The 23,643-nt window shown below is 36.8% G+C and overlaps 1 protein-coding gene across 3 annotated transcripts in view; it reads left to right on the forward strand.

Moving 5' to 3' along the window:
- GRID2 (glutamate ionotropic receptor delta type subunit 2) overlaps positions 1-23,643 on the forward strand; it is a 1,611,884-nt gene that overhangs the window by 1,348,958 nt on the left and 239,283 nt on the right. For all 3 annotated transcript variants that reach the window (XM_054682694.2, XM_054682695.2, NM_001164703.1), the window contains 1 exon segment: positions 13,890-14,085. In XM_054682694.2, coding sequence (XP_054538669.1) covers positions 13,890-14,085 — 196 coding nt within the window.

Below are 23,643 nucleotides of genomic sequence, written 5' to 3' on the forward strand. Positions count from 1 at the left end.
AGGAGTCTTTTTTATAGCTCTCAGTAGGGAATTGCACACTTTATTAGGAGGAGCCAAAATGAAGGTGGATGAAGTGAGCGAGGGCTGGCTCATACTGCCTTTCTGTTTCATTTTAGTACAGAATTGTATAGGCTTAGCTCCAGAACACACAAGCACTGCAGCAGAGGAAGACATTCATCTCCTTACTCTCTATTGTTAGTGTTGAAATGGCTTACTTGTCCTAGCACTTAAGTACTACAGTGATGGATGTTTCCCAAACGTACAGCTATCTCGATGTCATAGACAGAATTTTGTCTCTGTTTTGGAAAAAAATTAAAACTTCCTAGAAGTATATTGGTCTTTCAAAGCCACCTTTCAGTGAGCATTTAATTAAAAGTTGTCTCACAGTTTGTGGCTCCCAGGAACAGGGCTATGTTAGCATTTCCATAGACTCTGTTTACACTGAGCTCACCAGGACAAAAACTTTACCAATTTTATAATCTTCCACAGCTTCTAAAATAATCTTCTTCTGAACAAGATGAATCATTCTAGACAAATCAAATCCTTCTCTTTTTCTCTTTCTTCCCAATCTTGCTCCTTTAAGCCTAGAAACCTGTTAAGTGCTGTGCTCAAGAATATAAATTCCTGTCTCTTCTCCATTTTCTGTTACTTTCTTCCCTTACTGAAGTCTGCTGGATAAATAAATTCTATCCACCACAAACTTATAGATATGGTTAAAAAAAGAACCTATGCTTGGAGTATACTGCTTAGTCATTGTGGAGGACATAGTTTGAGTACGGAGCATCCTTTTGTGAAATTAATGTGGGAAGAGTAGTGATGAAAATCAGCAAGACTGGAGTTGGCAGCCGGGGCTGTTTGTCAGAAGAATACTATTAAAGGAGACTGAAGACTTAGGTTCAAGTCTCTTTTCTCCTACTAAAAAATAAGGCAAATTCTAAAACTACTTTGCACTTCAGTTTTTCGTCTTTTAAAAAAGTGATCCAATTCTTCGCTGACTGCACAAATATTTGCTCCACAGTTTGAATGATGTTATTTTCCATGTCCCTTCAGGCATAAACTTTTATATCAACTATACCAATGAGATATCTTAATAAACAAGGTGTGAGATAAAACTGATACTCACATGAAAACCTGAATAACAGATATCTTAAGTTGAAAGGCAAATCTGAAAAAAAAAATCCTTTTTTGTCTTATCTTCTTATTTTCTTTTTCTAGTTCTCTATTTCCAGTCCTATTTTTCTTTCCCTAGCCTCTCCATCATGCCAGTGATGTTGGTATGCTGCCCTGCACACTCTACTGCTAAGTGTCTGTTTGACCCCATCAATTCTCTGATGCTCTTAGTTCCTCCATAGTTCCTGTCATCTGAAGATATTTAATTTATTTTAATGGCTCTCTCCTCCACTCCCGCACACACACACACACACACACACACGTACTACAGCCTCCATTTCTCAAGCCCAGATGCTAAAGAGGGATGATGCTAAATAAGAGCCAGATACCCTAGCTAATAGCAAGTGGTGAGGAAGGCAAGGAATAAGGTCTAAAGCTGGCTGGTGGGCTGCTTTTATTCAGATGACGATTGTAATTTTCTGAGAGGGATGCTACAGAGTTCTCAAGATTTGCTGTTGTCTTGGGAGTGTGGAGCACATTTGCAAAACAGTTCGGGCATTTATAATCTCAAAATAACAGTTAATAAGACCTGGCTCTCAGGCATCAAGATATGCATTTAATATCAACTTTTGCTGAAATTTCTCAAAAAGGAAATATCACCTACTTGAGAATAGAGGATAATTTCTCTGAATCATTCTGAATCAGTCATTGTGGAGGACGTAGTTTGAGTATGGAGCATCCTTCTGTGAAATTAATGTGGGAAGAGTAGTGATGAAAATCAGCAAGACTGGAGTTGGCAGGCAGAGCTGTTTGGCAGAAGAATACTATTAAAGGAGACTGAAGACTTAGGTTCAAGTCTCTTTTCTCCTACTAAAAAATAAGGCAAATTATTTTTATTTTATTATTATACTTTAAGTTTTAGGGTACATGTGCACAACGTGCAGGTTTGTTACATATGTATACATGTGCCATGTTGGTGTGCTGCACCCATTAACTCGTCATTTAGCATTAGGTATTTCTCCTAATGCTATCCCTCCCCCTCCCCCCACCCCACAACAGTCCCCAGAGTGTGATGTTCCCCTTCCTGTGTCCATGTGTTCTCATTGTTCAATTCCCACCTATGAGTGAGAACATGCGGTGTTTGGTTTTTTGTCCTTGCAATAGTTTGCTGAGAAGGATGGTTTCCAGCTTCATCCATGTCCCTACAAAGGACATGAACTCAAACCACTTTGCACTTCAGTTTTTCGTCTTTTAAAAAAGTGATCCAATTCTTCGCTCACTGCACAAATATTTGTTCCACAGTTTGAATGATGTTATTTTCCATGTCCCTTCAGGCATAAACTTTTATATCAACTATACCAATGAGATATCTTAATAAACAAGGTGTGAGATAAATTTAAAAAAATATTTATTTTGAGAAATTCACAGACCTACTGGACTGAGAAGAGGAATGTATCTTTTGCATTTGGAAAATGTTGAGTTATCAGTAGAAACTTGGTCCCCCGTTCCTGTGTTATGAAGAGCCAGGATTTTTGGTTTTTGTCATATTCATTAGATACTTCACTGAAACTGTGACCTTCTACCTTACTTTGACAGTAATGTTTCACTGGGTCTTTAAATAGGCTACTAAATTAGCCTACACTTATTCATGGTAACTTATTTCTCCTAGTCTTTTATTTCCCACTATGAAATTTTTGATAGTATGATTAATGTTTTTGAGCTCCTCAAAAGATCTTATAGAGGAAAAAAATCACAAATTATTATTGATTCCTCATTTGAATTCACACTGTATTTCATTTGGGTCATTGTTTCATGTAGTATTATTATGTATTATTGTTTCAGAGCTTGTTAGTAGGCCATATGCAAAGTAGTGATCAATAATATTTCAATGTCAGCCTTGGAGGGTATATTGAATAATTTTTTTCCATAAGTCAGCATTGGTCTTGATTCTAATTAACATTTTCAATGTTAATTTGAAGTATGGAATAGGGAGTAAGCTTATTAAATATGCAGATTACTCTATATTGAGTAGGGGTGATTATTGACTAGAACTCCACTGTAAGAATGTATAAGGACCTTTACAAATAAAACAAGGTGATTAGAAGTACGATGAAGTTTAATAGGGACGAATATGTGATAATCACTCAGAGATGGAAAAAACAAACTGTATGCGTATATTTGTGTATACCTATGATAATTTCAGTATAAACCATCTGTCAATTATAAATTTGAAATGTGGCATTAGTGTTTATTTTTAAAATGACCAGAGTCACCTAGCAGCATGTAAGTTGTTCAAGCCTTGTAAAGACTACCATGACCTACTTAGAAGGTTCACAAATTATGCAAAAACTAAAATACAAGAGAAAAAAATGGTTTAGTTAATAACAGTCTAAAAATGGAAGTAATATGTCTTATGGATAACAAATAAAATAATTTAGTATTTAATTTGACAAAGAGAAGGCTAAAGGAGGAAAATGAAAAAGAAGTGTTTTATTACATAGAGAAATATTGTACCAGAGGTGGTATGCAGGTATTGTCCATTTTCATAGAGAACAAAATAGTGTTTTCTGTGAAACAGGAGATTTTGGGGCTCTGTACAAGTAAGGACTCCCTTGTGTTAAGTTTTCCAAGTCACTGAAGTATCTTATTTTAAAAAACATGAAGTCAGTTTTAGGGACTGGTTTATGTGCCTTAAGGTACCTAATCATATTATGTAATGCCTCTGGTAACTCTTTCAACTCTCTGGTATTATGATTATTTTAGTATGTTTTTGTTAACACCATTTAAAAATGTGATCCTTCCAGGGAAATTAACGGGAATTAGTGAAGTCCTTCCTGAATTTTCAAGAATATAGGAATATGAAAATCCCCTATTTCACTACTGAAATCTATTGCATTATTTGAAGATATCATCTTAACATAAATTTTACAATCATCCTATAATCAGCGGTAACATTGTAAAATGCTGACCATAAAATTTAGGATAATTTCATATTTCTTCCTAGTGTCTTGAGATAAATAAGTATTGCAGCTTTTTTATGATATATAAAAAAGAAGCTGCACATGCTTTTTACCATGCACAGGAAAACTGCAGGATAATTGAATGTACAGAATACTAGCACCTTTTATAGTGAAGATTTGCTTAATAATTTATATGTTATAATATATATTTTATTAGGTATCATACACATATATTAAATATAATATATCTAAAATGGCCTTTCATGGTATATACATGTATATTTATTTTATAATGTATTTATTATTAAATATTAATATATACCAAAAATATTTGTTTATTTAACTAATAGCCATTTAAAATAGAGAAAAGGGTCATAAATGATATTTCTGTCAACACTGTCAGAGTTTTGAGGTTTTTGGTAGAAAAATACAGTGTCTGCCACATTTCAGGGTTCATGATGTGACACAATTAGTTTCTAGCTTGTAATGTGGGTCAATAAGTCAGACAAGCCAGTCAGATTTCAGATGACTGTTCTCTTGCATCTGTATAACACCATCATTTCGCAGAGAGTTTAACAATCATTTTTATTGGTTATAGCCAACAGCAGTAAGACGTGCAGCATTTCCATCTTCCCTTAGATTCTCTAAAATGGCCTGCCATGTCCACATATCTGAACTAACTCCTAAGTTTCTAAGGAAAGTGCAGATCTTTTTAATGCGAGGGGATGTTCCCCTAAGTAGTCCATGACATCTACCCTTCCCAAGGGCATCTACTTTACATAAACTTACAATTTTACCTGTGACCATCTGACTGTACCACATGGTGGGTAGGGCTGACCCAGAATACTTTCGTCGGGAGAGAGTGCAGAAAATATTCCCAAGTCTGTCAGGGTAGACTTCAGGGTCATCTGCTGGTCTGTAATCCCCACACTTCGTAATCTAATCTACCACAGGAGGACCGTGTTCTGCCAGGTAGATGTGCCCTTCTCATGAATCTTGCTACGCGCTTTTTCTAGACCAAACACATTTTATATTCTGGTGGCTATTTAAAGAGTTCTAAAAAAATTAAAATGAAATAGACACTCTAAAGGAGTTCAAAGCAGAAGGACCTGAGGCTGTCTTTTATCTAATGTATTCTGTTGTGCCACATGAGGAGGGTTAGGGGGAAGATGAAAGACTCAGGACAGGAGTGGGGAAAGGGACAGAATGGAGCGACTAGAAAAGGCTGCATCATTTAGACCTTATTCAAGCATTCCACATGAAGGTGCCCATCTTCTGACCCTCCGTAAATCTCTAACCCTCTTTGTTCCTCCTATGGCACCCTCTCCATCCAGAAGGCTTCATTTGAAAAATTCTCTCCATTTCCCAAAAAGGAGTCCTAACCCTCTGCCTTGCCTGGTATCATTCTACCGTGCTGGCCTCAGACCTCAGCTTGCTCTTCCAAAGGCTTCTGCTGTGTTGAGGAGGAAGAGACTCTGGCACCATAACAGGAAGGAAGACACAGCACTTTGGTGCTGGTACATTCCTTCACTAGAGATTGCTGTCTCTGGGTTCCTCCTGAATTACCCCCACACCGTGAGGAATACTTTTAGGCTATACAATCTAATCTTCTCTGAGAGAACCCTATGTCTTCCATTAACATGACTTTGACATTAATCTTTTTTAAAATAGGAAACTTAGTGCTATTAAGCTAAAAACTCTTTCCTGAGCCTACTTTCATTAAATAAGGACACCCCTTCAGGCACTAAAAATAGCTTTTACAGAGCTCTTAATTATGGACCAAGCCACCTTGAAAACATCAGGAGTCCTTTTTATCCCACCGTATACTCTTGATATCTTTACATTTCATCAGACTTTACAAGCTTGTGTCTGAGGTAGTTAAGAAAACTTCACTAAGGAAAAGGAGCTACTAAGATAGGAATGTGACTTCCCAAAGAACAAGTGGCCATTGGCTACGCCGTAAATAGGAAGATGGAAGGCTTATTCCATTTGTCCATACATAGAGCGTACATACTCTCCTTCCTCCTCGTTATCTAAATATTCAACCAAGAAAAACAATCCTGAAATTTAATTTTCTGTAGTAATCCTCAACATTGCCAAAGGTGACTGTCCTCAACTTGTTCTGCTGCTTATCTCAAGATTCTTTAGCTACTAAAATCATGAATTCTTTTATATATTTGTAAGCATTTCAATTAAGCAATTTTCTTCACCATTTCAGTTTGCTTCCAATATTTCAGTGAAAAAATCACTCAGTTCATGTACCCCTTATCTTCTCTGTCTGCACTGCTCAGATAAGTAACTTTTTCAGGAGCAAATATTCTACTTTGTACCAGGTCCTATGTCTACCAGAATCACAGACTATACCCTCAGCTTTTTGAAATACGTTTTTTGGTCCTAATTGTTTGTGTTTTCTTTTTATTTGCCTTGCCTCTGAATTTATTTATTTTACATATGTGGCAAAATATTATGACAGGCAATTCACTGGAGGTTCAATGAAGCTTGCCCAGCTGATTGTGTCACAGAGGAAATTGCCAAATATTTCTTTAAAAATGAACAATGAGAACACATGGACACAGGAAGGGGAACATCACACACCGGAGACTGCTGTGGGGTGGGGGAATTGGGAGGGATAGCATTAGGAGATATACCTAATGCTAAATGACGAGTTAATGGGTGCAGCACACCAGCATGGCACATGTATACATATGTAACAAACCTGCACGTTGTGCACATGTACCCTAAAACTTAAAGTGTAATAATAATAAAATAAAAAAGTTTTAGATTTTTTATTTTGTTTTTGATTTTTTTTTTTTTTTTTTGACGGAGTCTTGGTCTGTAGCCCAGGCTGGGGTGCAGTGGTGTGATCTCGGCTCACTGCAACCTCTGCCTCCGGGTTCAAGCAATTCTCCTGCCTCAGCCTCCCGAGTAGTTGGGACTACAGGCACCCACCACCACGCTCAGCTAAGTTTTTGTATTTTAGTAGAGTCAGGGTTTCACCATGTTGGCCAGGATACTCTCCATCTCCTGACCTCGTGATCTGCCTGCCTTGGCGTCCCAAAGGGCTGGAATTACAGGCATGAGCCACCATGCCTGGCCTTGTTTTTGATTTTTTAACTACAAATACTTCTGGTCATGATTAGTCAGCTGTAGAATGGCTAATAATATATAGTTAAAATGCTATTATTATGCCATGCTAGTTTCAGGGGAATGCTTACTTCCCAAAATGAAATATCTTTCTAGTGAAGAAGACCACCATAAAACAAGTAAGCCTCATTGATTGCTGACTGTTTTCCAGACCCTGGGCTAGATCTGGATTTCAAAGATGAAGTTTTTTAAAAGTCATGGGAACCAGCAATCTATATTCTAAGGAGGTAAATAAACAAATACAATCCTAAACACAATGCTGAAATGTGAACATATTCCAAGTGTTAGAAGAGCACTGAAGAGACAGTGAAGTTTCATGTTGAAAGGAAGGAATTCTCCAGGTAGACAAAGAAGCATCTTATGCCAAGAAGACATCTACCAAGACATGCACCTGTGATACAGCCAGGAATGAAGAAACAGTGTTTGGCTTATACTGTGAATATGAGTAAGGCAAAAGGTTGTTTCTGAGAATGGAAATAGAAAAGGCTTAAGCCAAATTTTTGAAGGAACTTGAAGGCTAAGGAGTTTAAACTGTTTTCTAAGGGCAGTGAAGTGCATAAGCAGTACTTAAACAAGGCAGCAGTACGATCAGATTGCATATCAGAAAGAACAGTTTAGCTGTGCTAAAGAATGGATTAGTGGTGAGTGAGAACAGAGATAGGGAAAGGCTTAAAAATAATAGTCCAGGTAGAAATAACAAGGCTATTAGACGTGGAAAGGCAAAGATGGTGACAGATTTACAAAATTTAGGAGGTAAAATGTACAGAACTTGATGAGAGTAGATGAGGTGGGGAAGTTAAAGATCCACAGGTAAGGAAGGGGATTAGCTGAGAATGAATCTAATTGATAGGAAACAAGGATACGGCAATTCCAGAAACCATAATAGAGAACAAAGTAATAGTAATCATCATAATAACATCAATAATTTTAACTACTGGTAATTGAGTGCTCATAGCTAATTACTAAGAAAAGTGTCTTATAAACAATATCTAATTCAAACCTCTAGATACCTTAATATAAAAGTATTAGTTCCTCTGCTCAATAGAGAAAGAAATTGCATTTTGGAGAAGTTTAAATAATTTTCCCAAAGATTGAAACACAAATATTTATGTTTTCACAATTCATGCTTTTAGAAACTAAGTGTTTGCTCAGTGCTGGTCAGTTGGCAGTACCTCTTGGGGATGGCCTGCCTTACCCAAGCACCCCAGTCCATTTTGTAACACTTTGACTTGCTTCTTGGGTCTAAACAACATTAATTCTCACCCTCACGGCATATTAGTTGTTCCTTTAAATGCTACATTTTGAATCACTTTTTATGCTGGAAACCTTGTCACTGCACTTCATAGGACAGCTCTCAGCTGCTACAACCAATGGACAGGCAGGCTATTTACATGGTTGCTAATGAGCTCTCAGGGCTGTAACAATATCTGTCCTTTGACAGTTGCTGAAATCAGCATCCAAAGGAGAAAACTGAGAAGAGAATCGGGGGGAACCTAAACTGAGTTGGAGGATGCTTGTCATATACCCCTATTTGTCTCTTTTCAACTGTTAGCCCTTTTGCCTGAAGCATCTGGTGCCTATCCTATCAGCCACGTTCCATTTTTCTCCCCCTGAAGAAAAATCTCCTCTGATGTGATAACTTAAGTTGACTTGTTCCACCCCACAGAAAATGGAATTAGACTTAAAATTCCCCAAAGCCAGCTGTCAGGCCACTCTTGTCAGTTATTGATGAGCGTTCTACACAACCAGGCTAAATGTAGTTTTTAATCTTAGAAGACAAAGAAGATGGAGATGGGACAGAGAGGTTTATGAGAGTTATTTAACTTTTATGTGGATAGTGACATCTACTCTCTTGTTAAAGGAAAATAGGAAAAAAATATAAGTGAAAGTTTACCACAGAGGGGTTACGCATTAGATTTTTTAAAAAAATAGTTGACAGTTTTAGAGATGTGTTTTTAACAACGTATTTAATATAACATTATTTCATTAATATAAAATTGTATAAATGTCCCAGAGAGTTTGCTATGAAGAAATTTATGACCATTTAGTATCATAGAGTCACACAATCTCATACTTGGAAGGGAAATCATGCATTATTTATTCTATTTCAGTGCATGAATTCTTCTTCAACAATATTTATAAAGAATCACCTGACTCTGCCAGGGGGGAAAAAATCCACAAAAAAATACCAATAGAAATTATTAAATAAGGCATTGTGGAAGGAGGAATCATCAACATCATAATCTTTATATAAAAACAGTAGAAACCTGATCAAATACTGATTTGACAGATATGCTTGACTTTAAAATCTAACCTACTCAATGTTAAAGCTATTGCTGTCAGATATATCTAATAGACTATCAAATATTTTAAAAATTTAATTGTATTATTTTTATTTTTTATTTTCCTTTGAGAGGGAGTCTCGCTCTGTTGACAAAACTGGAGTGCAGTGGCACAGTCTCAGCTCACTGCAACCTCCACCTTCTGGGTTCAAGTGATTCCCCTGCCACAGCCTCATGAGTAGCTGGGATTACAGGCGTGTACCAGCACGCCCAGCTAAGTTTTGTATTTTTAGTAGAGACAGGGTTTCACCATGTTGGCCAGGCTGGTCTCAATCTCCTGACCTCAAGTGATCTGCCCACCTCAGCCTCCCAAAGTGCTGGGATTACAGACATGAGCCACTGCGCCTGGCCCCAAATTAATTTTAAGTGCTTGAAAAGAGTTTCAGTGTTTATTATTCTCATTGAAAGAATTTTACAGAAACCTAAAGCCACTCAAATTTTAAAAATTTATTTTCACAGAATTGCCCTAAATCACACAGTACCTCAGTGTACGTACTGTTCATACAAATAACTAAATATAACTTAATCGTAAGCTCTCAGTATTGTTCAGTACCCACAGGTTGATGCTAGTCTGATCAGAGAACAGTAGCAGGAATAAAAAAATAATCTCAGTCAGGCGTCAAGAAGATAAGGCTGATTAGAGCAGCAAAGCATTTTCTTTCTTTTATCATCCACCACTTAGAGCTATAGACACTCATTTTTTTACTGTGTGCATGAGTAAGACTGTGGGTTCGAGAGAAGAGACCTCAGGTCTAATGGGTTCTCAGAGTGAGCATTCACTGAGTTTTATGTGAGATATGTGGTTAGGTAGAGAAACAGAGTATACTATGAGTTATACATACTAATACTATGTTCACAGATAACACTTCTCTGGAGTACTCTAGATTTTTCCATTCCTTCTTCTTTTTTTTTTTTTTTTTTTTTTTGAGAATGAGTTTTGCTCTTGTCGCCCAGGCTAGAGTGCAATGGTGCAATCTCAGCTCACTGCAACCTCCATCTCTCGGGTTCAAGCAATTCTACCTCAGCCTCCTGAGTAACTGGGATTACAGGTGCATGCCACCACATCCAGCTAATTTTTTTTTTTTTGTCTTTTTAATAGAGACAGCGTTTTGCCATGTTGGCCAGGCTAGTCTCGAACTCCTGACCTCAAGTGATCCACCCACCTTGGCCTCCCAAAGTGCTGGGATTACAGGCATGAGCCACCATGCCCGGCTGATTTTCCCATTCCTTCTATCATCTGAGAAAATGTCTATTGTTAAAAAAGAAAAGTCAGTATTTGACATGGTAAATTAATGTATATATTAGATGCCTATTAATGATTCTATGATTGTTTTACATTTTAAAACAATGATTAGGCATGTCTAAATATTATACACTCAGATTTTGACCTTCAGATACAAGTTTTTGAAGATTACCATTTGTTGAATAACCTACTATATTTCCTTTAAAGGCTCATAATATAGGCTACAGCATTTCTGCTAATCTTGTTCTAAACTCTTCTTAGTATGAAAAATACAAAGTGACCGCTTGGAATAGTTACTCCCTTTCTATTTTGGGCTCCTGAAATGGCCTTTTCATTCTGTAATAAGCTATTTGTGTTCACTTCATTTTGCTTCAGTCGTTTTATTTTTGTCATCTTTGGTGCTATCTTAGTGTGCTATGATGGAACATGCTGAATCAGAAAACCTGTAATTTTTATTGCAAACATGTCTCAAGGCAAATTTATAAGTTGCAGTTGATATCAGAAACTACTAGAGGGAACATGCCTTTGTTCTAAATTACAAAATGCTCTGCTATTCTAAACTTGAAGTATGTTGAATATAAACTGCCTTTTTTGTAACACCAGGAGCTTCACATGGGCAATATATTAAGATATTCCTCTAAAATTCATTGTGTACAAAACAACTTCACCAGCTAAACTGTATTAAAACTCTATATTTTCAGGCTGTAAAGCTAATATTTAAGGTGAAGCTATGTCACAGAAACCTGATCATATTAAAGATCTTAACATTTGATTTCAGTTTTCTTTTCATAGAAGGATAAGAAGGAGCACTAATATATTTAGCAGCATTTAGCCAGGGTGACTATTTGGGCAACCCATTTATATATTTAAATGAAGGCACTGAAAAAAAATTGCACTAAACTGTGATCTCACCTCCATTAGATTAAAACCTTCTGATCGTTATAGTTGAGTTTGATTGTTAGTACTGCCAGACAGCCAAGGGCCCAATCTTGTACTGGTAGGGTGTCTGGTGACCTGCAATATGGGCTTTCTCCATCTATAGACCTGCAGGTTCTAGATGATGCTGTGTACAACCATCTGGTCTTCACCTTTGTATTTATAGAAACTGAACAAACGAGTATTGTTGTTATAACCTGTGTAGATATATTCCATTCATTCTTCCTGTGTTACCACTTTTGGGTATCCTCCACTAAACAGGGGGATATATGTTTAAAATGTTCATGTTTATAATACAGTTTTACTGATACTACTGAAAACAGCAGTAAATTGCTCTCTTGAAACAAAATTTTTGTTGTTATAATATATCAAGATAATTATGGTATGACCTACAAGTAAATGTCTACTCACCTTGTTATTCAGTTGCATCCTAGCTACATACTCATTTTACTCTTGCTTTTGCCCTCAATTATTCATTTACATTATAGCTTTAGTTTACCTTTTACAAATGGTAGAATCCGTTCAATATTTTAGAATATTCCAGAAAATTCCAGAATCGCACTTTCTCTTCAGATAGGATGATTTAAATGCATTATTTTATGCAACAGATATGTAGAGCAAAAAGGAACTATCATGATAGTTTCCATGGAGTAAATAATATACATCAAAAACACAAAACTCAATAAAATGCAGATTAAATTTTGCTGAAAGTTACTATCAGAAATTGGCACAAATACTCTTCTGACAAACATGGCCCATAATGTATTGTTTCCAACACAATTTTGTACATGATGGAGATTGGTGAACTGCAAGAGTATTCCCAGTGCCTTTGCCCAATGCTACTGTTGGTTGCAAAGATCCTCAGGAAATCATTAGCAAACTCCATCTAGAAACAGACCAAAAGATCAGAGATATACATTACATGAGATTTATGGCTTATGGTTGTAGAGTTCTGTGCGCATTCGTTCTTGTTTGAAGTACAATATAGTGTTTCAAAGCATCTGCTCCCATTCCCAAAAGTTAGTGAGTTGTAACTGTGCCAGTATCTGATTTTAACAGTATATCAAAGGCACAGTATTTGTTCTTAAATGTCAGTCATTAGAGTTGGGCACCTACACAAATTCAATGAGTTCCAGTGGAATGATAACTGGTTCTTTAAGCTGCAAAATATAGAGAGACTCAGAAACTCAAATGGAGGGAAATCGACCACCAATTTAGAGATAGATAACCTGGGACAAATAGATACTATCTGTAACATAAAAGATTGACTTAAAAATCTTGAAGCATTATTCTGAATATGTTTTCAGCTTTCCAGAAACATGAAATGTATTCTCATCCAAATAGAAATCGCTCCCCCCACCTCCACACTACACACACACACACACACACACACACACACACAATGCTAAAGCAAATATAGCAAACGAAATATAGAAATAAGAACCAGTGTCTTGCGTTGGAAATACTATGGTCTTTGAGGCTGGACAGACCCACATTTGAATTCTAGCTCTCGCACTCACTGACTATGACACACTGATCAAGTCACTTATTCTCTCAACCTAAGTCTCTTCCTCTATAAAACAGGTCAAATAATTATTGATGTGAGGCATTTCTGTGAGGATAATGTATATCAATTGTCTGACGTGTGTATTCAATAAATAAGGACTATCATAACTGCTAATTTTTAAGACTACATTTGACCTCAAACATGTTGTTTATGTAAATTCTATAATTTTATACAAATAAGCCTTGCTACGTAAAGGAATGTAGAACTAATGCTGATAACATATTGAAATTTTTTTAAATTACTAAATTAGCATATGATTATCTAGCAGTCTAATTTAACTTGTCTTTGATGGAATTGCTAGCTTTTTCTCCCATGAAGCTTCACAAAGAAAGCATTGCATTACCATTAGACATTTTCACTTTTCCTTCAATAATAATTTTGTGTTCTCATAATTTGTATAAATGCCATATACCCTAACAGAAGTTTTTCTTACACATTATATCCTAATATCAGAAAACAATAAAATAAGAAAAGCAATTTGATATATGTTTCCACACATATTGCCTTTTTTTTTTCTTTTAACTTTATTCCCACTTGAAAATACTCAGTAGTGTCTCTTGTGTCTCTCTTCTCTCCCAATAATCAAGGTCTCTCCAGGACCTTTCCAAGCAAACAGAAATCCCTTATGGCACAGTCCTAGACTCTGCAGTATATGAGCATGTCCGCATGAAAGGACTGAATCCTTTTGAGAGGGACAGCATGTATTCCCAAATGTGGCGGATGATCAACCGAAGCAATGGATCGGAGAACAATGTTCTGGAGTCCCAAGCAGGCATTCAAAAGGTACTGTCCATGGTTCTCCTTTAATAGTCCTTACCATTTTGTGTCCCATGCTGGAATTGCGCAGTTGAGATTTGTTTTTTTTGTTTTGTTTTTTGTTTTTTATCTTTAATGCTGACGGCAAATTTCCTGTTACATTGCATCTTATATTGATTTAAAGAAGAATTTTTAGGAGATTCAAAGTCCTCTGTAGTGTGTCTAACAGATCAGTTTCCATTTGAATTCCAAAATCAAATACACACACTGGTATTTTGTTCAGAAAAGGGTTAAGGACTTAACAAACATGAAGTTTAAAAAAGTTTTTTTAAATCCCATTCCAAATATCATTCAAGTTATCTGATTCTTTTAAATGACTCAGGGTATTTTCTACACTACACTTGTTTTTAGATTAAACCGTCATCTTTAGTTGTGATTATGTGAAGCTATCTGGAAGTAAAAGTTAATCTTGTCAACAAATAAGGTTCCTATGGACATCTATTTCTATTCCAAATGTGAAAATCTTTATTTACATCTTACTTTTTCTATAACTATCTATATTAAAAAGGCATAGAAAGACTGTTTTTCTTTTATGTGAAAATCTTAAGGCTATTTTTACTCTGAGCTGTAGCTTATAAACATATATACGGAAGCAATTCAAGCCCTATCAACCTCTATGAGAGATCTGACTGTTTTTTCTTAAAATTATCTCTAGTGACTAGCCTAGTGAAAATCATTGTTGACATTTAATGAATAATTATGGAATGCAGGAATGAATGTCAGTAATAGCAGCAATAGTGGTATACACTTTTTCTCTCCGACCTTCCACTGCAGAATAATTTGGACTCCAAGTCTGTGTTTCCTGTTCTAAAGGCAAACTCACTAATGCCATCCTAGAGGATATTTTGATGACTATAAAGATTATTCTGTGACAGGTTCCAGCATTATTCTCTGCTTTTTCATCTGGCACCGTTTATCTGCCACTGCTACTACTATGGTCCCTAGAGTCAGCCTAGTAATTCTTGCAGTCAACATATTGATATCATTCTTCTGAGAGCTGCTGATGCTAACATAAACCTTTCTTCAAGTATTAATGATGTCTTCAAGGAAGTGAATATCCTGGAGATGTTAGCAATGGCCTCTATCCTCTTTGCCCTTATTATACCCCATTTTCTGGGGCTCAGTTATTGATTCTAAAATATTTCTTGGCTTTCTCCAAAGAACCATTGGCTCCTGGAGTTTCAACATGGTTCTCCCAGTTAATGGGGTTCGGGTTGAGAGGTGGATCCAAGTGGGTGAATGAACATGTATTTTTGGGGAAGGGAGGAGGAGGGTGGGCATTTTAAGGGTTACTAGGTACTCATAGCATGTTAATGAATTTGTGTTCAGAATAAGTATACACTATGGCTGTGAGGATGAGTTATTTTCCTTTATATCATCTGTTAAAAATGAATTTGTTTTTTGATGATTAATATAAATAGAAATTTATAGTTCATATTTCTATTCCATTTTAGGAGCCAAAGCTCCCCCTGCCTTATAACCTCATTCTATACAGTATTATTGCAGAGAAATTTTATTTTATTTTCTCCCACCAGCCTGGTGTTAATGGGCACATCAATCCGGGTTTGAATCCAGCTCATTTTTTTAAATAAAATGTATAAACATAACTGGCTACTCAAAATCTCTGGGCCTTGAGAGTTGCATCATGAAGATAAGAATTCTACCTCACACAGTTTTTGTCAAGATTAAATAAGATAATATATATAAAGCATCAATAAGTAGTATGAGTAGAGCCATAAACCTTTCTCATAAGATGGCCCTGAAGATTACCTGAGTTAATTTATATGTGAGGGATTTGTAATTATAAAGCTTTATTGTTTAATATTTCCTAATCTTAATGTAAAGTTGTGACATAATAAAAAGAAGATGCAATAAAAGAGGTAGATAATAATTTCTATTCTTTGTTAGTCTGTTGATAAGGAGGGCTAATGAGTTCGAAACTGCAAATCAAGTCCTCAAATATTTATTATACCATGTTGATTCAGTTTTCTGATTTACTAGAGGGCTAGTGAAAATGCTCTTCTGAATGAATTTATAATAGAAAATATCTAAGTGAAATTTGTTTGTACTATATATTTCTTTCAACCCAAATTAGAAACAGCTGACAATTGATTAGACAGAGAGCAGCTAATAATAATAAGATGTATTTTGGTTCAAGCTTACAAGGTCTTGGCCAGCTTCTATTAAAAAACAAAACAAGCAACAAACAAATAATAACCTTTTCACCTGATAAAGTTCATTGGAGTTTCATGAAATTGAGAACTATGACACATGAAATGTGGTTGGGATTCTTCTTCAAGAAACTGGTCTTGAACATTTCACACAGCAGCTTTTTATTCTCTGTCATTGATTTCTAATTTATACAGGCAGATAAGACATCAGAGGTCTTTTAGGTCAACATTTCACAAAAGGCCACACTTCTTCTATAATATCTTGGGCAAGAATCCATATATGTATGTGTGTGTGTGTGTATGTATATACTATATATGTATGTATATACATACATGTATATGTATATAGTATATACATATATATACACACACACTATATATGGATATATATATAGTAACTGCCTTCCAGGAAGGCCTGCATCACTGAGAAAAACAATCCTCACAATCTATAACTTTAAATAGATTCCATTAATGTCTCAGTCTGTATTTGTTCTTAATTGTGCTACTAGTCTCATTAAGTTTCTCTTACTTGAAGGTAGATACCGATCTCATCTACCATCTTGTTTCGGCTTGTACCAAAGAAATCTGTGTAAATGAGCATTAAGTCGATGAGTTCTGATTTGCTAAACTTGGTAGCAAACTACCCTAAGTAAACTAGACAAATTTTTTTTTCTGCCTTGCTTTAACCAAGATCTTTTGCATAAGTAGAAAAAATATGATTTTTAAAATGCAGCTGAATTTTTTATGCATTCATTCAACAATTATTTATTGAGCACCTTCTATTTGTCAAGCAGTACATTAGTCACTGGGATGGACAGAAATGAAAACAAATGCCTTCATGGAGTTTGCATTATAGTGGGTATAAACAATAAACAAAATAAACAAGCTCTATGGTATGTTCAGTAGTGAGAATTGTTAAGGAGAAAAAATAAAGTAGGAGAAGAGGATGGGAAATACCGAGAAGCAAGGTAATCTGCTTTATTAAATCAGGTAGCCAGGGAAGGCTTCACTAAGAAAATAACATTTGAATAAAAACTTTAAGCAGGTTGGAGAGGGGAGGGTATGTGTACGTCTGAGTAAAGTGTTTTTAAAAAGAGAGTCAGCCAGTACAAAGGCCCTGAGGTAGAAGCATGCCTAGATGTTCCAAGAATATGAAGGAGGCCAGTATGGATTCAGAAATAAGGGATAATATCAGAAGTGCAACAAGGTCAAGAGGTAAAAGATCTGGAGGTAGAGAGAAGATGAATCATGTAGGGTCTAGCAATGCAAAGTATGGTCCTGTGGACTAGCAGTGTCTGCATCACGTGAGAGCTTCCTAAAAATATAGACTCTTATGCCCCTATCCCAGCCTTTCTAAACGTGAATCTCATTTTAACAATATCCATAGGTGGTTCATATGCATATTAAAGTTTGAGTTGTGCTAACACAGGCTGTCAAGAACATCCTAAGTTGGCTTTTTCTCTGGTGGGATATCAAACCTCAGGAGAGTTTTGAACTGAAGAGCAACATGATAACATATTTTGGCAAACCATATGACTATTGTGCTGAAACAAACAGAAGATGGCAACATGGAAGCTGGAAGCCAGTTAGGAGGCCATGATGGTGACTCAGCAACATTCTGAAATTACACCATGGGAAGTTCATTTCTCTTAAAACCCAAATACATCTTAAAAGACTATGACTTTGAGTAGTTATTGGCATTAGCACCTTAGTGGAATTTAGTCTATTAGATTATTTTAGATGGGCCTAGGACATAAACAGATACAGCTTCTGAGAGCAGTTGTAGAAACTTCCAGGTGGCAGGTAAGGATCTGACCAGAAATCAAGGATCATGTGCAGCACTAAAATAGGGAAGTCCCTGATTATTATGAGGGCCGTATTCACTTCCCATTAATCTATTATAACTCTTGGGGAAAAACAAATCATTCTAGAATCTCAGCATAGAAGACCACTAGAGAAGTAAATAAAACCAGGATTGGTAGGATTTGTAAGTGAATAATACTTCAGACTATGAAATTCCAAGGGGATGTACACTCAAATGGATACCATAGTAACAGGGAAGTCGGTGGTGGTGCCAGCACCAGCAGTATTCATTCATAAAGATAGCACTAATGTATAAGCTGTCTGTCCACAGAAGTCCAAGAGCAATATGGGGAAAGGGGTGCTATTACTGGGGGGAACTCACAAGCTCCAAAGTGGGCATCAGGGCTGCAACCAAGCCACTGGACTTCAGGGCCTAGCTCTAATCCTAGCTGGAAAACTGAAGTATTAAAATGGAAGCCAAGGCAAAAGATTGGTCATAACAATATGGGCCAGTGTCATGGGTTTTAGAAGACTGAGGAAGGAAGACAAATCCCAGACCCTAAGAACTAGTGAGTAAGCTTACCTCAGTTTTATTCAGCTCTGGCTGAAAAACTCAGTGGACTTGAACCTGCTATTTTACATACTCATTCAACACATATTCAGTGAATACCTATTGTTTCCAAGTCTCTGTTCTAGGCATTAGAAGGTGTAATAGAACAGGTAAAGTTCCTGCCTAAATGGAGATTATATTGTAGTGAAGAGAAGATAACAGACAAGCATAAATGTGTGCTCTAAAGAAAAACTGGAAGGGTAAGAATGGAAAAAAAAAAGCAGATCATGAAGAGGATGTTGCCATCCCATATTGGGAGGTTGGGAAATACTTCTCTGAGAAACTGATGTTTGAATGGAGACCTGAAAGAGGACAGGGGGTGAACCATGCATATAGTTTAGAGAGAGGGGACAGGAAGTGCTCCAGGCAGAGGGAATGCTCATTACAAAATTCCTGAGGCGGAAGCTAGCTTGGCATACTGGAGAGAAATGTCAAGAAGATCAGTGAGGTTGGAGCAGGTTGCACAAAGAGGGGGTTAGGGGATGGAGAGGCAGATGGATATGATCAGAGTGGGAGGGGGCAGGATGGAGGCCATTGAAAAGGCTGATGCTTGGGCCCCACTAAAGTCCAAATTGTATCTTAATTGGTAAATGGAAGGCAGCTAAATTTCTCACATTCCTCCAAGTGATTCTGATTCACAATAAGAGTTGACAATCACTGATATAATATTCTATGAGTGATTTTAATGACCTTAGTTACTCTGAGATGAGAAACCAGTGCAGAGTTTTGAGCAGAAGAGTGACGCAACATAACTTTTTAAAGGTCCGCTCTAGATGCTGTGTGGAGACCAGGGTGCTCAAGGGTGGGAGCGGGGAGCTTAGTGAGGAGGCCACTGTAATAATCCAAGTGTGACATAAAGAGGGGGTGGACCAGAGTGATTATGGTGAAAGTGATGAGAAGGGATTAAATTTAAACATATTTTGAAGGTAGCACTGACAAGATTTTCTAAAAGAGTAAATGTGGGGTGAAAAAGAGGAGTTAGGGATGACTTCAATATCTTTGGCTTACGTAGGTGGAGGGATGGAGTTGCCATTCATTGAGATTGAGAAAACCATGACAAGAGTAGGTTTGATAAGTCAAATGAGAATTTGTCTCTGGCATGGTAGTTAATATGAAATGCTTACTCATTATGCAGGCAAAGTTTGTATTTAAGGCCACAAGGCTGGATGTGGTCACTGAGGATGTGAGTATATCTGGAAAAGAAAAACATCGAAACACAATTTAATATTTAGAGGAGGCAGAGACAGAGAGAGCATAACAAAGCATCAGGAAACTATCAGCTAGTGAGGTAAGATGGAAAACAAGAGAGAGTAAGTGGTGGTTTAAAAACCAAAAGAAAAGAAGAATTTCAAGAAGTTCAGAGGGTCAGCTGTCTGTCAAATGATGCTCATGATAAAGGGTGATGAATGCTAAAAATTAATTTTAGTTTTGGAAACCAGCAGTCACTGGTGACCTGACAACAACAGGCCTGGTAGAGTAGAAGAAGAGATTAGAGAAAGATTAGAGAAAAGAAAAGAAGTAAAAGAGAGGATGTGGAGATTATGAGACTAGAAAGAAGAGATTATGAGAACCAGGTACTGGAAAAAAAATGCCTATACAAATAATCGAATCACCAAGAATAAACACAGAACTAATATTTGAGAGAGTGACAGAGAGCCCAGTGATAAAATCTTCAAGCCACGTTGGAGGAGTGACACTGGTAACTGTAGTAAAACTACAAGTAGATACTATAGCTCTTTTTAAAGGAGTAACTCCTTTTTAAAGAAATTTTGCTGAAAGAAAATGCTGAGTAATGAGAGGAGTTTCTGGAGTAGGATGTCAGGTTTGGGGAAATTTTTTACGAAAGAAGACATATACAGTATCTGTATATTGATGGGAGTATGCAATAAAGAGAGGGAAACCCATAATACAGGAAAGAGACTGCAGTATTGCTGGAGAACTTTCTTTGATTAGGAGATAAGTTATGGCATCTTAGTGCACAGGTAGACGGTTTGGACTTAGAAGCACAGTCCATCCATAGTAAGAGGAGAGAAGGACATAAGTTAGAAGATGTGGTGGTGGGAGCATAAGGAAGTTCATCCTTGACTGCTTGTATTATATTTAAACCAAAGTCATCACCAAAGTGTAAGCAGCAGGACAGAGATTCTGGAGATTTGAAGAAAGAGAAAATAGGAATGACTGTCCTGGAGAATCAAAGAGATAGTAGACTACTAAAATATAATAAACTTTCTAGACAAGACTGAAGGGGTTTGTAATCGGTGGTCATGACTATAAATTGGGACCAGTCAGCATGATTGTGAGTATTTGTCTAGCCATCATCTTCAGCTGACTGAGTATAAGTGCAAAGTCCACAAAGAGTATATTTCACCAGAATTAGTGTTTCCAGAAAAGTATGATAGAAGATAATAGGAGCAAGCAAGGAAATTAAGAGCACATGCAAAAAAAACCTAATTATTGTTATGAATCATGGAATCTGTGCTATATAAAAGGAAAGTGATGATACAAGGGAATTGAGGATATGAAAAGGGTGGCAGGAACAATGCATTGAGGGCCTAGATGGGACTGGAATTCTTGGAATCAGCAAACAAGAAGGATAAAATTGGGAGTAACATGAAGCTTGTTCTGAGATGACACGTTTGAAGTTGAAATGATGAAGAGAATACAGTTATTGAAATTGATGACATGGGATTTGGTGGCTCAGGTAGTAGAAAAGACAAAATCTTTGGAGAAGAGGAAGACTTGAGACTGAAAAAGAAAGTACTGGAAAGAGATGCTTATGTGAATAATCAAATCGCCAAGAAGAAATGCAGAACTCCTATTTGAGAGAGTGACAGAAAGCCAAGTGATGAAAATATTCAAATAATGTTGGAGGAGCGATGCAGGGTCAGTAAGTGACCACAGTAACACTGACTGGCAGGTAGTAAAGTCTGATAACATAAGCTTCAAAGCTGGAGAATTTTCGGGACAAGGGTCTAGAAATGGTTTGAGGGGCAAAGAGGATACCAACACTGGATCCTGTCCCAGTGGTATGAGTGTTGTAGCAGAGAAAAATAATCACCACAAGACCACAGGCAATGCAGTATCCCCAGAAGATAAGTACATTCTACTTAGCAAAATAAAGTAAAAGGAAATTTCAAAAAACAAATGGAGGTTATAGGTAAGGTGATTATTTTTCCTAGTTTGCTTGGGACAGTCTCGATTTTGCCACTTGTCCCAGTGTTATTAACTGTATTCCCACTCACTCTCAAGAGTATTATCATTATGACAACAAATTCTGTGACCTCCCTAGATACACACATCCTGCTGATAATAAAGTTTCATAGAGCAGAGTAGAAGAACCTAGAGAGTTGTAGAGGAATAGGAAAACTGGTCAAAATCAAGGGATGTGCAGATCCATATCAGTGAGATTTAAACAGTGATCTGGAAATTTCAGACTTTCCATGAGGGCAGCATTTAGGAATCCAGGACCAACACAGACTCTAGGCAAATTATGTTGATAAGATGAGTGTAGGTTGGCAGGAGGGGTGAGCATATTGCCAGGTGCTTACTGAGGTGTGGGGCCCCTCTTTATCCCTGACAGTGGCAGTGGAAGCTTGGCTAACAGCAATCTCACCAGCAGCTGAAAGTCTTGAGGGCATTGCTTCCCACAGCTGAGTGAGGCTGGGAAAGATAGCAGCTGATACATGCTAGACTTAAGGATGAAGCAGCTCTGCACTATGTTGCACAAAGGAAAAAAGGCTGTGAGTAGAAAACAGATTTCAGCTGTTACACAGCTTCATCTATACTTTGTCCTGACCTTGCACGTTGGCCATATCCTCTTTTCTGCTTGTTCCATTCCCCTTCCTCCTAGAGCTATAAGCATCATTTGTCATTGAGTAAAAATGCCAAAGTAGATGACAATTAATGAGCCAGCAGCAGAAGGAGGGTGAGGGCTAATTGGAGCTTTAGTGAGCAACTTGCTAATATATTAACTAGGTATATGACCTCAAAATCTGGGTTAGGCCCTTATTACAGAAATAAACAAACTGAAAATGGCTTGGGGTAAAACAAGACAACAAACTCAACAGCTTTGGTTCTACGAAAACGCCAAGCCTGGGCTGTCATACCACTGGACTTGGAGGGAGCAGTGTATTTGCTGCATTTGCCCTTTTGCCAAATGATTCCAACAAATACATGATTCACTTCAGTACTACACCCTGCAGCTGAGAGCTCAGATACCACTGGCATATTTTCTGCTCTCTAGAAATCAGAGTTTTTAGGTCTGTGTCAGTCATCACACAAAGAAAGAAGAGAACTGCACAGTGGGAGAATAAAAAAGATGTAGAGATCATTTCCAGCAGCCGTGCTAATGCATTTTTAATAGTAGAGTTGGATGTTTTTTAAATTATTATTAAGACTTATTTTTGTTTTTAACAATCCTCATGGATATTTGAAATCAAAATCAGACTCGATTAGATGTTTTCTCAAAAAGAAAAGGAGAAACCTAGAATCATTGTGACACATGTAAAATTGCTTATGAAGACTTCTTAGGTCATCATCAGCAATTTTACATAAGTTACAATGTGTCAAGTTTTATAGCAGACAAATCATACTACAAATACTACAAACAAACATGTTTTTCTAGATGCCAAGAAAAAATATATGTATGTGTGTGTATATATATATATGTGTGTGTGTGTGTGTGTGTGTATACAAATTCTGTGAATTATACTGGATGCTGATGCAACAGTGAAGTACTGTCTTAAGTACATAAAGATGATACTACCAACCTGCTGTTGACAGAGTATGTTCTTTTAAAATTGCTTTTTTCCACAGTGATTTAATTCATGATGAAAGCCAGATCTGCTCCAATTCTTCTTTTAATTAGCTACATTCAATTCTAATTCATCTATTCATTCACTCATTCCTTTAATCAACAAACATTTGTTCAGTGGCTGCTAA

Source organism: Pan troglodytes, chromosome 3 (genome assembly GCF_028858775.2).
Source record: "Pan troglodytes isolate AG18354 chromosome 3, NHGRI_mPanTro3-v2.0_pri, whole genome shotgun sequence".
NCBI classification, from domain to species: Eukaryota; Metazoa; Chordata; class Mammalia; order Primates; family Hominidae; genus Pan; species Pan troglodytes.